Consider the following 17,751-nt stretch of genomic DNA (forward strand, 5'->3'; position numbering starts at 1 on the left):
TATATATATATATATTATTTAAGCTTAAAACTTATATTTCTAATGATAAAATACAGAAAAAACTACATATACACAAAGATTTTTACTCAAAGTCTTTAATGATATTTCTCTAAAATAGTTTGGTATTCATCGGAAAACTTTTAATAAATAGGTTCAATATGAAAAAAATAGTTATTCAACGTGAACATTAAAATGTTAATGCAAAACGTTTGATACAGAAAAAAAAAGTTTAATTTAATATTATAATAAATTTATTTCCAGATCTTGGCTCACAGATAGTATTAAATAGTGGTTAAATTTGTTAGTAATTATTAAAAACGACATTAAACTCAAAAAGATTTTATTATGTTTTATTAAGAATTATTTTATTTGTAATAATTGGTTTGAATGGAAAGTCTTTTCATTTCAAAAGTTTTTTTTTAAATTAACAAACATTAAAGCTTAAAAACTAATGATTTGCACTCTAAATATAACAAAAATAAAGATAAAAAATAGTATAACTAGTTTGCTGTTTCATATAATTTAAACAAATGGGATAAAAAAAACACATCCTTTTCTTGACTGTTTTTAAAAATTAAAACTAAAATACAACTAAATATTTAAAATATGAAGACCACGAGGAAAAGAACAGCCCATAAAAGCTGATTCCGAGAACAAATGATTTTGTGAGTGGAAAGGAAAAGTTATTTTTCCCTAGTACGACCCATTTTCAGTGCGTAATAACTCTCGGGAAGAGTCAATTTTTCACGTTATTGATTTCTTAAAACTAATTAATCCTCAAATGCAATCGTAATTTTTGTAAAAAATGAACACAAACCGTTCTTTAACCTCAGCCTTCATATCTCAAGTCAAAAAGGTCTGAAAACTTTTATCTGGGAAATGCTTTAAGATCTAGTAATAGCCAAATTTGAATCTTGTATTTCACGATTTGTTTTCAGTAAAGAGATTTTAACTATCGAAAGCCATCTAAGTAAATGTTCCATTCATATGATTGTAATTTTGTTTTGGATACTATTTTGAACATTTTGCTTCCACTCTCTAAGTTGAAGTTTTGTTCACTTTATTTATAATGCAAAGTTTTACTTGAATCGTCTATTTCCAAAACTCAGATTATTTAGCAAATTGAATGCCATGGGGGTCACCGGAGACCGGCACTGAGTTTGTTCGTAGCGCCAAGGGGGTAACCGGTGACCGGCGAAGCCAAGATTATTAGAAACACAGAATTCGAGAAAATTTTAAATTTTTTTATATTATTATCGTTACTAAAATGGTTTGAAGAAATTAATGCAATATAGAACACACAAAAATAGTTTTATTTATGTACACAGAGATGCCAACTTGCTCCTGACAGCGAATAAATATTTCCAAGTGATAGTTTATTAATTGTGTTTCTCGTTTTAATAAATTCAATTTAGTAGATTTTTATCCACCATTATTTCTAAACAATTCGTAGGCTTATATAATTCACCATTTTTTTCAGATATGTCACACTAAACCTTTTAAAAGAGTAGCAAAATCTGTCTAATATTTGCAAATTTAGTTTGTAGTTATTTACCCTTGTGACCAGATGGGCAAGCCTTGCAAAATTAGAGTGGCATTCAACGGGTTACCTTCTAATGCAGGTGAACAACAACTATTATTTTCTGTTTAGTTTTAAGCGTTATGTAATAATTATGTTTATAGTAGATGAAAACAATTTCTATTTCTTTTTAATTATTTCTATTGCTAATTTCTATAACTTTACCAACAGTCTGTTTATTAATTTAACGAGTTTTGGTGAGTTTGAAAGAGTTTTCAGAGAGTTTGGAGCAACAGGAGTCAGGAAGCCATTTTTAATTTTAGACTAACTTTTAAGATATCAGTTTTTTTTTTTTTTTTTTTTTTTTTTTTTTTTTTTTTTTTTTTTTNTTTTTGCTGTTAACCTTTTGATAATAGAGTCATTCTAGAGCACTATATATTTACAAGAAGGGTAAACGCATCTTTTATTTTAGACTCAACGAAATGGCGAAGGATAATTTTTAGAAATTCTATATTTTTTTTCTCAAACAGAAAAAGAAAGGAAAATTACACTGTAAATATTTTTGATAGATAATTTAATACCATGCTTTGTCCTTCTTTTACATCTCCAAAGTATGCTTTTATTTTGGTTTAAACTGATAAAATCCAATTTCGAATTTGAATGAAAAATTACCTTAACGCAAACTATGCAAAAATAAAGATTTTTTAAATTTTTTTTGCTATCAAAATTTAAAATTGGACAACGGTATCTACACTTTAACTATAAATTGTCCGTCTTCTTCACCTTCTACACTTTAACTGCTTATAGCTTAATTGCAGGGGTTTAATTTTGTAATAAATGCGTTTGAATTCTTAAATAACATCCTTATATATCTCCCATTTCAATTGAGTGACAACTTTGCATTTTTATATGTTAGAAAGCGTAACGTTGCAGAGTAGGTTAAATACTCAGCATCAATTTATTCGCGTAAATTAAATAAAAGTGATTAAATGTAAATTTATAATTTCCCCTACCATAAACTGTTTGACAGTTGAGTTCAATCTAGAGGAACGAGGACTCTTAAAAATATTTTATTATTAGCTATGCACGTGAACTTGAAATGATAGTGTTCATATGCAATTTTGAATTTCACTCAGAAGACAAGTCAGCACTGTCGTAACGAATTTGCATTTGTAAAAGAATATTTTAATAGAAAAAAGCTCACATTTGCGCTACATGAAGAGGAAAATCACGAAACCGGATCATTGTTATGTCATCTGTCTATGAACTTTAATGATTCGGCTACCATTCTTCGAATTTTGAATCAGTATTGTTGCGATTCAGATACGAAGCAGTGTATGAATCAATTAACTATAACAATAGGATAGAAATCTTAGTTGCATGTTGTGGAAGCAAACCAGAGTGCAATGAATTGGATTTAAACCTTCAAATTCGAAGTAACAAAAAAGATCTATCCCCTAGTTATTACGAAAATATAAAATAATAATGTCCATTTTATCTATATTGTTGGTAGTTTAGAGATCTTTCTACCGTCTGTGGGTTTTGCAGCATGATTCAACAGGTACATATATTGCATTAAAAAGGAAAACATAAATTACTAAAATAAATTTCCAAAAATGTTATAAGAGACTTAAATCTCATCCTAGACCAACTTATTGTAGTATCAGTAAAAAAAAAAAAGGGATTTAAAATAAAAACAAAACATCAGAAATATTTCACATCATATCAAAATATTATGTAGGATGTTGAAAAATAGTCCTGGGGCTGGGATACCTTAGTTGGTGGGCATTTTGCTCACCCCAAAGAGATCGTGAGTTCGATCCTCGCCAGTCAAAGACCGCCGGTGACTGATGCTCGTTAAATCTGTCGGGGTCATAAAGTACTCCAAGTTCCCGTAACAAATCAAAACATCTGGGGGTACTGTACTTGAAATTGGTCATGCTCTGGTTCAGGTCAAATTTACGATCTGCGGATGGATGGTGTGTGAATGCGTCTTCTCTGTGTAATGGGTTGTGACGTATGTATGACACAAGTCAAATTCTCGGCCATATATGGCGTCAATTGAAAACAAGCGGGAGCACCCTCCTCTACCTTAAAATGATCTTGTCAGTATTGAAAAATGGCATAGGACAACAACAATGACAGAGTCCGGGATAGTCTGGTTGGTAGGGCACTGATGGGCCCACGTCCAAGAGTTCGTGGGTCCCCGTGTAGTAAATGGTGACTGATGCACCTGAATTCTGTCGAATCGCAAAGCCCTCCATGTTCCCATAACAAATCAATACCTCTGGGGGTGCTGATCAAGGAATTTCCCTGTCTTCTGGATTGGTTCAAAATTAGAAGGCTGCGGAGTTGAACATTAGTAGTCGTAAACCCAAAAATTGAGTCGGCTGTTCAACTACGGATGTAAAATAAAATATAAAACAACAATGACAATCCTTAATGTAAACTTTAAAATTCTTGTTTAAAATTAATGAAAGAGTTTCACCAATTGGGTAGCAAATCAATATGTAAGATAAAAAAAAAGATAAAAAGACTAAACAAATCTTTATTGAAGAAGGTGGCACTGAAAACACCAAAACTAGTTTAATTATCAAATGAAACGAGATGGGGTTGATTACTAGAAACGCCTTCAAGTTTCTTTAGGCAATGAAACTAGTTTCGATATTTGACGTACCTCCTTTCTCACTTATAATGTGACAGATTTTGATAAAGATTTCGTTTCTTTTTCACATAAATATTAATTTTGGACTCTCTCTGTGTAATTAAGGGGTCCAAACTTTGGATTGCTCTCCTGACCAAGCTATGGGGACTATATTTTTCAGATTGCGTCTACCCCCAATATTTTGGTGGTACGGAAACCCGAATCCGTTGAAATGGCAACATTGACAGAATAGAGATTTTGTGTATTAGAATATGCAAGGTTTGTTTTTTCAGTTATTTTTGTGTAGATTCATAAAAGCCGAGTTACAATTTTTCCAATCTAGTGAGGATAACACTTGTTTTGGGTATCAACAAGCAAAGGCGAAATCCATCAATCTTTCTAACTACTTGCTTACTTGAACGAAGAGCTGCCTCACTGGTAGATTTAGCGATTTATTCCCAAACACAAGACAATCAATATCTCCGTACCTTACGCCATGTTATTTACTTTAATGAGTTAACATTTAAAAAAACCTTTGAACTACTGACACAAAAGAAACGTGGCAAGAGTTTAAAGAATGCATTTGAGCAGATTTAAAAACCACTGATACTGAGAAACTACAATTTGCATGGAACGATTGATTACTGATTAGGTGTTTGCCGGGTAACATTAAGCATTTTAAGAAATAAATAAAATAAAATTGGTATATTTTTTTTCAATTTCGTGTACCAATTATTATAATACTTGTAATAGCTCCATTAATAAAAATATACTAAAATCTTTGAAAGTTGCAGAACAATTTGATGGATTCATCAGTTTTAAGCTTATAAGTTCATTGTGACGAACTTATAAACGATGAATTTAATTGTCTTTTTTTTTCCTTTTGGACTTTGCTCATTGAGATGAAATTAAACTGGTAAAACAGCCTAAAGGGATTTAACAAGTCAGGTTTCACTGATTTTAAAATCAGGTTATTCCTATTTGCATTCCCGGCATAATTAGATGAAGCTATTTAACTCACCGTAAATAGTCGTCCCGGCAGAGAATAAGTCCAGCTCTTGTAAAACAAGATGTTCCTGCGTCTGCCAGAGGAATGCGACAAACACTGCACTTCAAGCAACTGTTATGCCAATATCTGTCGAGGGCATACAAAAGGTACTTGTCTTTAATAGTCTCACCACAATCCCAGCAGTACTGAGATAGGCTCTTTTTACGAATTTGGTTTTCCATCATCAGCTGATCAAGGCATCAGAACGATTATTACTCAACCGTAATGGTCATAAATACCTGAAATCATTATTGAGATGAAATAGATACAAATTTAACAAGGAGAATAAGGGTTTATTTATAAAATTTATCAGTTATTGTCTACATCAGCGGTTCTCAATATTTCTACTGCTATGGAAGCCTTAATGATCGAGCATCTTTTTACGGAACACCAAGTTAGTAAACAAAATTAGTACGCTGTGAATATACTAAACGAAAAAGTAAAAAAAAACTACCATTTGCTTTGATTATATTTATTGAGAAAAAAGAAATTTATTCAGTCATCGTTTTATATTTCGATGAATAGACTTAAAATTATAGAATTTATGTCAACAAGTTGAATTAGCAAGTCTGGAATGGTATCGTTCTGAATTTGTTTTTGGTGTATGCATAAACTGAAAATGAATAAAGTAAGTTGAATTATAGTTTAGAAAATATTGTTATAAAAGTTGAGAATGGTTACCAGGGAAACATAGTTCTTTATTATTGGATTCGATTATTTTATATTGAATTGGAAAGTTCGATGAGAAACAAAAATTAATTTTTTTTATAAATACACATTCTATGTTCAATATTATTATTGGAAAAGTATTTAATTCTTTTTTACTAATTCTTTTTTATTGTTATTTTACTTAAATAATTTCAAAAAAAAATCAAATTAACAAATAAATTATGGTTTGATGTTTGGATACAAATATAATCTCACGAAACCCTAGGACTCCATTTGAGAACCACTGGTCTACATTACAATATTACATATATATACATATATATATATATTACATATATTACATACATTATATACATTATATACATTATATACATTATATACATTATATACATTATATACATTATATACNGAAATATATATATATATATATATATATATATACACAACAAACAAAAAAAACGATTTAAATAATTTTTTCTGTCTCGAAATCCTTTTTACTATCGAAATTAGTACAAACATTTGACTTACTTCTTTTTTTTTTAACGGCAGACAAGGCAATTTTTGTAATTTTTAAGCATATTGCAAGGTTATGCTCAAAGTGCATACTTGCCATTTTAAACATACTATTTCAAACTATTTGATTGATTTTTCGATCTCTGAATTTTATGGCATTTAAGTCCTAGGTACGGTAGCAAAGTTCTTTAGTATTAAGTCGAAGGATGAGTATATTAAAAACTAATTTAACCCTTTCACGCAGCATTTTTATTAAACATAATTTTCATACTTTTTTCCTTACTTGCAAAAATTTAGGTCAAAATATTTTTTCTTTCTTTTTTAATGGCGGACACTTGGGGATCGTCCCATTGGCCACAGGAATGCCAGAACTGCTACTCTTTTCTCGTTACCCAGTGGGCACCTGTGGCGAAGCCACGGTGGTGGAGCAGCATCGCCCACGTCACAGAACCACAACCCCATTTACAGAGCGGGCCACATTCACACAAAGGAGAAAGGACATAGAACACAGAGGGAGAGAGAAAGAAACATCCATGCCCTGAGCGGGATTCGAACCCGCGACAAATGGCTCCGCAGTCAGACACGCTTACCACTCGGCCACCTGGTCGGCATTTAGGTCAAAATAAGAGGAAAATTATTATATTTTGCATTTCAATAAATTATGGTTATGAAATACACACTGTTAGAATTTTCATTCTAAAACTATGGTAAAATAACTGGCAGGAGTCTGTCCATCCAATTAACCGTAAGGTTTACGCTAAAGAACATTTTTTATCTTTACTATTTTGAAAACGTTTACATTTAGTTTGGTTAAAAAACCATGAGCTCCTTTACAGTTTTTTTTAACCCTTTACAATTAGCATGGCTTCAAACCGGCAAAAAAAGAAATTTAACTGGACATTGGGGATAGTTTAGAAGTTTTATGGTGCTGTTATCTAAGCGCAAATGAGAATATCGTATTCTAACATCCCAAGATCACAAATTGGGGAGTGCAGGACACTATAACCTCTACATGTGTTGAAGGGAATTGAGGAAGTATTGTAGTGTTAACGCTGGGACTCGAAACCCCATTTTGTTGGTTATAAGATTGACAGATTAGCCCTAGCGGCTATGATATTAGCACAGCTGCAAGGAATTAATTCGCTTCATTAGGTGGACCAAGTTGGCGCGATAAAATTCTGGTTGTTCAACAGTATTGCGTGAAAGCAGTTAATAAACGGTTTTTCTCAAGTTGAATACCATTTTATTTATGGTTATTTATCCGCTTTGTATATGTAAGGAAAAAATAACATTGCAATAAATTGTTATTTAACCATTTTTTCAGAGAAATTTCTAACTGTGCAGCATGAATTACCGGTGTCTTTTTCTGTGTTAAAGGTACAATCTTCAGAACAGGGCTCACTTCCAAACAATAACTTTTTAAATTTGCTCTTATTTTCAATTATTTAGATCCAAGAGAAACAGTTTTTTACTTAATTTAAAAAATAAATTATAGTTAAATTTTTGAATATGAATGAAAAAATAATTTTCAAGCTACTTTTCTTGGATTTTTTTTAATTTTAGTAGAAATAAATTTCCGATGATCTAACAGATTTTTTTAGGAACTATAAGATTATTTTTAATAAGTAAAAATACCAAAATATATTTTTGCTTGTAATTAGAGTGTCGAAAAAAAAGAACAATGTATTAAATAGACACCAGTGTCCCATCTGCGTCAAAGAGTTAAATTTCAACCAGCAATAAAACATATTTTGATGTCTTTCTCCCACCTTTCTCATAAAAGTTCTAACTCGCTCAACTATATACTTTTTGACTTAATTTTTATCAAGGATTCTTAAAAATATGATAGGAAAAGCTACTATCGTAGAAAACCTTGTAAGGGGACAATGGACGTTCAAAACCAAAAATTTTAATTTTCCTCCTAGCCATATGAAATTTTTATTGAATGTTGGTAAGCTCAATAGAAGTTTTTTTTAAGAAAACGTCAATTATTTTTCAAGTTACAGTAAGAAGTACATTTTTAATTAACGATAAATTAGCAATACGTAAGAAGTCCTTTGCGCATCAGTTTTGCTTTTTTCAAAATTAATTTTGTACAAAAAATGAGGTTATAAGTACTTTTATGTATTTAACTTGTTTCAGGTACAATATAGAGCAATAATGTGTATCAAAAGTTTTTTTACACATCGCTCTTAAATTTTCATCAAAAAATTACTATTCATAAACTTTCGTTTAAATATTAGCGACACAAATTTTTGTGCAATGCTAACTAATTGTAGTTCTATCTTTAGAACAAACACCAAACAATACCTGAAAAAAATTTCAGAGCAATAGAGCAAAAATTTATGCGCAAGGAACTTTTCGAAGATAGAAAATCGTCCAAAAATCTTATTCTGAGAAAAATCAATATTTTTCATTGCAAATGATTTACAACATACAAATTGAAACTCTTATAACTCGTTAACAAAATCTCCAATTTGAATTCTGTTTGCTGTATATTATTCAGAAAAGTGTGAATTTTTTTAATATCACAAAAATCAAAAACCCAAAATTTTAAGGATTTTTCGTATTTTGAACGTCCATTGTAAATTATGAATATTGTCTGCCGCAAGCATCAATAAATATTTATTTATTTCACTTAATGTGTAATATAATTGCTGAATTTGATGAATATATTTTGGGGAAGTCATTTCTCCTCTGGATATTTTATGAAGTAATATTTTCCGGCGAAGAATCATAATGTACAAGATTGCCTAGGAAAGTAATTTAGATGAATTAAATAATGCCATGACGTTTTTACTGATTTGAATAACGAAGAAACTGTTAATTACAATACAATATTACTAAAATTTATTTTTCTAAAACACATTTTTTTTTTTTTTGAGAATCAACCATGTATACTCGTGGTCAAATTAACATTTAAACATTACCAAGGTTACGGCAGTCTGTTTACGTCATTTTCTAATGAGTTTCCTAAATAATGATTTTTATAGCAAAATTTAAGTACTTTCTAAAATTAAAAATAATTCATGTTAGACTTACTTAATTGGAATATAATATTTTTACTTAATAGTCAGGTATAGATCAATATTTAGTGCAAATATTTATTCCGATTAACTATAAACTGCACTTTTTATAAATTTTCCAGATATATGAAAAGTGTAAGTAGTTTGAATATTTAAACTACAATTGGATACATGTGAGTGACGTCATTGTAGTTAATTCGTAACATTTGTCAATTAAGGAGTTAATCAGGTACGACACACACGCGTGATGTCACTTACTGATATGCAGTTATATTTAAATTAAATCACATAGTTAGGCATAATTACTTTATTTATTTTTGCACTACAAGTACCCAACTACAATACGCATCATAACCATTTATTATAAAAATACAGCAAAAAAATTAAGTAGTTCTTAGTTTTGAAAAGTAATAAAACTAAAATAGACAAAATATAGTTTGTGATAAAGTTTTAATCTACATAAAAGTAACTAGTTCCTCACGAATGTTTGTTCAAATTTCGCACATATGGAATGCACAAAGAAATAATAAAAATTATTATTGATTTATCGTCTGCAACGAGACATTGCTGGAAGAAGAAAAAAGTTTAAATAACTAAATTTGTAAAAGTAATTATCGAATATTTTTGAGTGAGGTACCCGATTGTAATGATATTTTCCATAGTTTTAAAATATATATAAATATTTTCCGGTATCTAAAGATGGAAATGTGGGCTAGGTAAATAAAAGAATAAGAAATTTGAAGAATGGTTACAACAAAAATATTCAAGCAATAAGTAATATCACGTAACATGCCAATAAGTGAGCCAAGCTGGTTATTCTTTTCATTTTCCCCAAGCTGCATAATATAAATGTAAAGAATTATTGCGTTCTTTTTTATTAAGTTCTTTCCAAATACTACTATCCATATCAATAGAATTGGAATGTCGTCTCCGTCTATAGTGAATGTCGTCTATAGTGACAGAATATTTTATATCATTTTATAAGCAATGCTTAAAAGTTATATTCCCTACAAATATCATTATATGTTTACATATTAATGAAATGATCATAAATAAAACTTTATTACCATTTATAAATAATTTATTGCATTTCAGATAAAAATAGGAAGCCTTCATATACTTTTAATTAAATTAATATATTAGTAAATCTTTTTACTGTGACAAAGATCTGCGGCATGTCGTAAATAAGAATTTGAATATTGATGTAAGTTATGTTTTAATTAAAGAGTTAGATGTATAAAGGTTCTAAGCGACCTTTTGGTTAGTTTGAATAAATAGTTTTAAAGTTAATGCATCCGCAATGAGAAATAAAGGTTATGCCTTTCCATTATATTTTGTCCTCAAGCTTAAAATTGTCGAAATTCCTAACACTTCAGTCATAGGTTTTGCACAATTGATACCGAATTATAAGATTACTTATCATTGATTATTTGTTACCAAATGCACTTGGAACTATCTTCCACTTAAAAAACACTCGAATATCCTTTAATAATTTTATCTCCTGAGATCTCTAACATTTGATAACATTAAAAAATGAATGTTGGTCAGTCAAATAAGATCGTTCAACAGCGAAATTTCAATTTTTTACAGATGTGTTTCTTAGAAAGTTCCTTTACTCATAAAGTTGTCGAATTTTAGCCATCACACTGGCCTTTCAATAGTTGTAAAAGAATAAAATGTGTGGTTTAATTTATTTATCGCCATTTTTAAGACTATTACTGTGTATTAAATAATTAATACTTTTAATGAGTAGATTAATTTATTTATCATCGTTATTTTTTAAACCATAACTGTTCATGAAAATTTTAATATATGATTATATTAAAATGTTATGAATGCTTATTATGAATAAGTTATGAAAACTTTTAACATTCGTTATTAAATTTGCCAAGTTTTATGCCTTTGAATGCGATTCACTAACAAGAAACAGGTTTTAAGGACTCGTAATACATATGATTGAATATAGATAATTAAGCACAATTTAAATGGCATTCACTTTTTGGATAGACAGAATATTTAAATAATTCAAGTGCTTGTAATTTTCAAATTCAATTTAAGAAAGTACTAAGTGGAATGCAAGTGAATTTCGGCAAAATTCGAACAAAAAAAACTGCGGTTGAAAGCCACTAACAAAACTTTTTCTCTCTCTTAAAATCACATTATACAGATTATTTTGCGATGAGTAATAAAATAAATAAAGTAAAAACAAACTACACACATTAGGACTTGAAAATCAGTATTAAAGTAAGGAAAAACAAAAACGATATAAAAAACTATCGAATTATTTGTGAGAAAGGCGGGAAAAAATCAAAATCAGTTTAATTTCTAGAGGAAACAAAGAGAAGTTGTAAGGAGATTTTTAGAAACTTCTAAAAGTTTCAGAAAACTAATTTTGAAGTTTTTAATCTCATTTTAATTTTTAGGGGTTTGACAGTTTTCGATAGTGTTTTTGTTTCTTTAAAGTTTCTGTTAATTAATTAGCTAACTCAGTAATTTAATTTCAGTTTCATATATGTAATTTTTATATATAAATATTACTATTTTTTAAATCTTCTTTTTATTTTTATAAACAATGTTATTTTTATTCAGATTAAGAGGAAAGAAAGCTTTATTTCAAACATAACTGATCTGTAAAGCACGAAGTGATCGCTGAAGTAAGTGGAATTATAATTAGAACATATAAGTGTAATTTTATGGCTTAATTTTAATTAAAATGAAATTTTTTTTATAAACAGTACTAAACATTTCCCATAATTCTAAGAAAATTTAACTTTTAGAGTTTTAATCAATGATGGATTGCAAAAGAGTTAGAATACGCTTTTTTTTCTTTTTTTCTCTAAATCACATTCTTAAACGGAAAAACTTTTTTTAATTTACGATTTTAAATAAATTTTCATGAGTATTGCACCAAGTTAAAAATAATAAATGGTTACTTTAATATCGAGTTACTTTAATAATAATTTGTTTTTTGGAGGAATATAAAAAAGATTTAAAAAATAATTTTGCATTAATTTAAATTGAATACTTTAGCAATTTTGCAACAAGTTTAGATAAGTATCATAGGATGTAAGTTTAAAAGTTTTTATGATAAATTCACGAAATTATACAATTTTCAAACAAAACTTTTAAATTCAATATGAATAAATTGCAATGGACATTACATTAAAAGTAAAACTCACGCGTAAAAATATTATTATTCGAAACATATTACTTGGTAGAAATCCTTCTGATGTGATGTTTCACGCTTTATTTCGACGAAAGGGAAAGTTTCTCCTGGATGTTTGTTTCTCTGCAACATACCTTCTGTGACTCATTCACAATCTCCTTACTCTTTATTAAAAAAGGCGCCATCTTTCGGTGTAAATACGAATGGCAAAGAATAATCAAGATTTATTTTTAATGGTATGTTAGAGCTATAATGAAATGTACCCCATCAATTCCATCTCTATTTTTAATTTCTGGAAATCTTTCTGACAAGAATTGTTGATAATTATACGAATTTTTTCATTTTTAGGTGCATCTTAATCTTTGTAATTGCAAAAATGTAAAATTTGTTTTAGCTGATTTCGATACGAACATGGGTCTTTTATTCGATTTTGGTGGAAACAATTCATATTTTGAACTGTGTTTCACTGAATAAAATCCTGGCTTGAAATTTCAAAAAAGTATTTTCATTTAATAATATTTAAATTTTGTTCAAAAAATATAAAATTTTGTTTAAATAATTTTTTGCAAATGCATAAATAAATAAAACAAAGTCGTTTTAAACCTACGCGAAAGGTAAGAATAACGCGAAAGGTAATAATATAATTAATAGCTTAAAATTGTTAAAACTTGGAATTTTCTAAAGGCAATAAATAAACAAATAAATAATGAAAAATTAAATAAATAAATAAAATAAAAAGTAAACATAAAAGAACTTTAGAGAGATTAAACATGTTTCTAGTCATAGTGTTAAATTAAATAAACCAATCGTAAGGTAGGGAAAGACATACTTTCTCTTTTCATTGGACTGACGTTCGAATTTACATCTCACATCCTTTTTTAAGGAAAAAATGTTTTTCTAAAAAAAAGTTATACTTTTCAGACTGTTTTAATTTTAAATTGGAATTTTCATGCAGTATATAGAATTAAAAATTAAACAAGCGTCAAAATTCAAATTTAACTCTTTCCAGTTTCTACCTAAATTTTGCAATTTCTTCGAGTTGTCAATCAGAAACTTTACAAAGAAAAATAATTTCTCAACAATTTTGATTTACTATTTAAAATTTAATAACATATTTTAACTCAAGAAATTATTTATTACATATATAATTTAATGCTTAGTTTTTGAGAACAATGAAATAATGTTCGTGTGATTTCTATGATTATGTTTTCTAAAATATTAACCAGGCAATTACATAAATTGCCACTACCTAATCACAATAAATTTAAGCCTATAAACATTTTCTGAAATGAATCGTACATAGATCAAAGAAATTTCGTCAATTTCACCCTGATTACGGCAATCTATATTTTCAAAAATAGAGAAAATATTTGATTGTTTGAAGAAAAAAGAAAGAAAGAAATTGACGACACAAGAAAAGAATGATACAAGAAGCCGTATCAGCAATTATGCGCAAATTATAAACATTGCATACTTTTCAAAAACTGTGTAATAAAACAGTCTTAGGCAAAAATATAAGCGACAAAGTAAGAGGAGGAAACTAGGTTGTAGCAGGCGAAAGCGATGCTATTCTTTTTCTTTTCTTTTTTTCCTGTATAAAGTAAACCCTGTCATACTGTCAGATTTAGCGTGACTATACAATTCAAAGTAAGTTTATAATGCATTTAATATTCGCGAGATAAAATCAAAGCAACAAGAAATGAGCTTTTAGGGGGCTAGAATATGTATTGGCATTGATTTAAAACCGAAATCATAATTGTGAATACAAATATCTTCAAAACAAATTCGGAATTGACAAACTTTTTCAGCACATAATTTTTAATGCATGTGATGCTATAACTCTATAAAATTTTTAATGCTATAAAATTCGTTATACAAAGATAATTTCACAAAAAAATACACTTTTTTAATAATTATTTATTATTTTGTTGAGCAATAGTCGAAAATTTTGTGGATTGTAAGGTCTACAAATTTTTATATCATTTTAAATTTTAAATGATAAAATACAAAATTTGAATGAAATCGGTCGAACACCCTCTGATGAAAAAAATTTCAAGATAGTTGGTTTTGTTCTGCATTTCTAAATAACTATTAGACCGATGTCGTACAAATTTTGCACCTTGCGATTCAAAATTGTTTTGACAATTATAAAATAATAATTATAATTACGAACAAAAATTTTTTGATACTCTTAAAAACATAAGTAGACATAGCAAAATAGACATCAATTAGCAACGAGATGTTCAAAGTATCAACCGCTTTTCTATTGAGATCTTATTTTTAAAATTGCGGCTATCATCGATACTTTGAGTGCCAATAGTCCAAATTCGTTGCAAAAAAATTAAAAGTTTATTTAGAAAAAGTAAATTTTTAAGGCTGATTTCGTAACTTAGAATATATTTTGCAAAAATTAATTAGCTTATTGAAAATTAGATATTTGAATGATTAAGATTACTTCTTATTACATAAAAATCCAATCAATAGAACAAAAGTTATAAATATGCTCCGTTTTTTACTATGAGCTCAGTGAGCCACACTCTCAATTTGAAAACAATTAATTCTAGATTAAGGAAAACTTTTTTTAAGGGAAAATAATAACTTTAAAAGCATTTTGCACGATACACCTTAGAAGAATTACAGATGAATATATCGCGCACATTTTAAAGATAAGCAAAGCGATTTATAAAATGCATTCGATTCAGATTAATCATTTTACTTAAGTGATTTGAGTTAGTGAACCGTCTCAGAAATTGCATAATTTGATCTAAATATTTTAGCATCTAGAACACAATATCAGTTTCTTATTTAAAATTGCAAACGTCCTGTTTCAACTGTTATTGTTCTAAAATATGACATCCAAAAGTCGTTTTCCTTTTTTGTTTTAAAATTAAGATGCGTCGTAGCTTTTAATGTCAGAGCTATCAACCCAGAAGTTCTAGATCTCCACAATATTTAAATTGTTAGTTTAATATAAACTAAGTAAGTAAAAGTTCTTAAAATTTTTGTCGCAAAATTGCACAGCAAAAAGTATAAGGCATATATTGTTTCGGAGTACGTCATTTTTTAAAATATTATTACTAACTTCCGGTTCAAATTGTAATTTTTCCCAAAATGGAATTCAAAAATTGAGTTAAGAACTTGCAGGTATGAGGAGTAATTCGGAAATGAATTTCGTAAGTTGGCAACGCGAAACCTACATTTTTAAGATAAAAATAGTTTATATGTGTGTCGTTTTTCTAAATGATATCATGGGTTTGAGTAATAACTTTATTCAGAAATGTTGGTAGAAAGCAAAGTTTTCTTGTTAAAAATTTGTAACGATATTACAGAAGAGAAATCATGTTCACGAATTAGTACCCCGAAATCGTAAATTGTTTTTACGGTAACCGGTTTCCAAAAACTTTAAAAAAGTGCCATACACTTTTAAAATCGTGCAATTACTTTTTTCGACTATTCCAGTCAAAATGACGTTTTTCCTTTTTGTTTTTAAATACCACAGTGGATATGTTTGGGAAGTGATTTATTTTATTTTTTAAATTTTACAACCATCGTTGAACAGCCGGCCCAATTTTTTAGGTTTACGACTAGTAATGTTCAACTCCGTAGCCTGGCAATTTTGAATGCAATGAGGAAGACAAGTGAACTCCAGAATCAAGTATTGGGAGAAATTTGCCTACGTGGAGGACTTTTTGATGTAACTAACCCGCATTTGCGTTTCACGGAGAGGGAAATTACGGCAAGGGAACTCTAACCCATGAGCCGTCTACCACTGAGGATATTTTACATCAGCACTATGGTCGGTGCAAGCCGGATGCGGAATTCGTATCGACCAGCCATGGATTGATTCGAAACCGGTTCACCTCATTGGAAGGCGGACGCTCTACCCCCTGAGCCAGCACGGATCCTGGGAACAGATTTCACAATTTTGCAACACAAAGCAGATATTTTCACATTTTAAAACTGTGCTTTCGGCTGAACTTGTAATTTTTTTGGAAATAGCAATCGCATATCGAATTTGCACTGCGAAACGTAAATTAAAATAATGTTTAATATATTTGTTTCGAGTTATAATTTTTTTTGAAAAATATATATTATTTTATTATTACATATGTTCAACTTATTCACTTTCATAAATAATAAATATTTTTGAGGTTCAAGTAAGGCAACTGGTTTCCTAAATCGTACCACATGTAAACCTCGAGAAAACTGTTAATTTTCAGAACTTACTGCACAATTGTTAATACCAAAAGATAATAAAAATAGCTCAATAACTGTATTCTAGTGTTAAAATATTTTAATGTATTTAATTATTAAAGTTTTCATAAATATGCAAAAATATAAATGTTTTTATATTTGATAAAAATTTAAATTTGGAAAAGGTACACTTTAGGCAACTTTCCTCCATATATAAAAGGAATATTGATTTACATTATTTAAAAAACGACAATGGAATGTTTAGTTTCTAATATTAAAAAGTGTGTAACTTTTTACAGTAATTTTTTTTCCATTTAATTTAATTGAAAGTTTTACAAATTAGCACAGCGAAAACTAACTTACATGACATTAAAATTTTCAATATGCATCGTTCTTTAAAGTGGTATTAAAGTTATAACTTTCTCCAAATAGGCAATCAAATAAAGAGTAATTTTCAATGCAGAGTGCTTAAAATTTTAATGCTATGAAAGACACTATGGAAAAAAAATTAACAGATTAGCACTACGTAACTTATATTTTTTATTTAAATGATTCATTCATGAATTAGTTCTCAAAATTAAGCCACACACTTTGAGTTTAAATCATAATTTTTTCAAAAAAAANAAAAAAAAAAAAAAAAAAAAAAAAAAAAAAAAAAGGCTGAAAAGGTCTTTTTTTTTTAAAATGAAAACTTGTCTAAATTTATTTATGTTACAATGGACATTTCAGAATGAATTTCAGAAATTTGCTCAATAAAACTTATATTATTAGAACAACTCATTAATTCTACTTGTGTCACTTACTTTAATTTTCAATTACTTTATTCTAAAAATATCGACTGAAAACAGGCTGCAGAAGTTAATAAAATTGGTGGCACATCTATGAACGAAAATGGCTTTAAATAGAATGCCTACAAAGTAGTAATGTAAGTTAATACAATGTGTCTGAAAAGTATGAAAGCTTACAATATTT

At 28.6% G+C, this 17,751-nt stretch overlaps 1 protein-coding gene across 1 annotated transcript in view; it reads right to left on the bottom strand.

Annotated features, from left to right (window-relative positions):
* LOC107448858 (LIM domain transcription factor LMO4-B) overlaps positions 1 to 12,726 on the bottom strand; it is a 29,900-nt gene extending 17,174 nt beyond the window's left edge. Inside the window, exons 1-2 of the mRNA XM_016064212.3 lie at positions 12,631 to 12,726; positions 5,185 to 5,450 (exon numbers count right to left, since the gene is read on the bottom strand). Coding sequence (XP_015919698.1) covers positions 5,185 to 5,396 — 212 coding nt within the window. The 5' untranslated portion in view covers positions 5,397 to 5,450; positions 12,631 to 12,726. The remainder of the gene's footprint in view (positions 1 to 5,184; positions 5,451 to 12,630) is intronic.
* Between the last annotated feature and the right edge of the window lie 5,025 nt (positions 12,727 to 17,751).

The sequence above is a fragment of the Parasteatoda tepidariorum genome, chromosome 5 (assembly GCF_043381705.1).
Source record: "Parasteatoda tepidariorum isolate YZ-2023 chromosome 5, CAS_Ptep_4.0, whole genome shotgun sequence".
Classification (NCBI taxonomy): domain Eukaryota; kingdom Metazoa; phylum Arthropoda; class Arachnida; order Araneae; family Theridiidae; genus Parasteatoda; species Parasteatoda tepidariorum.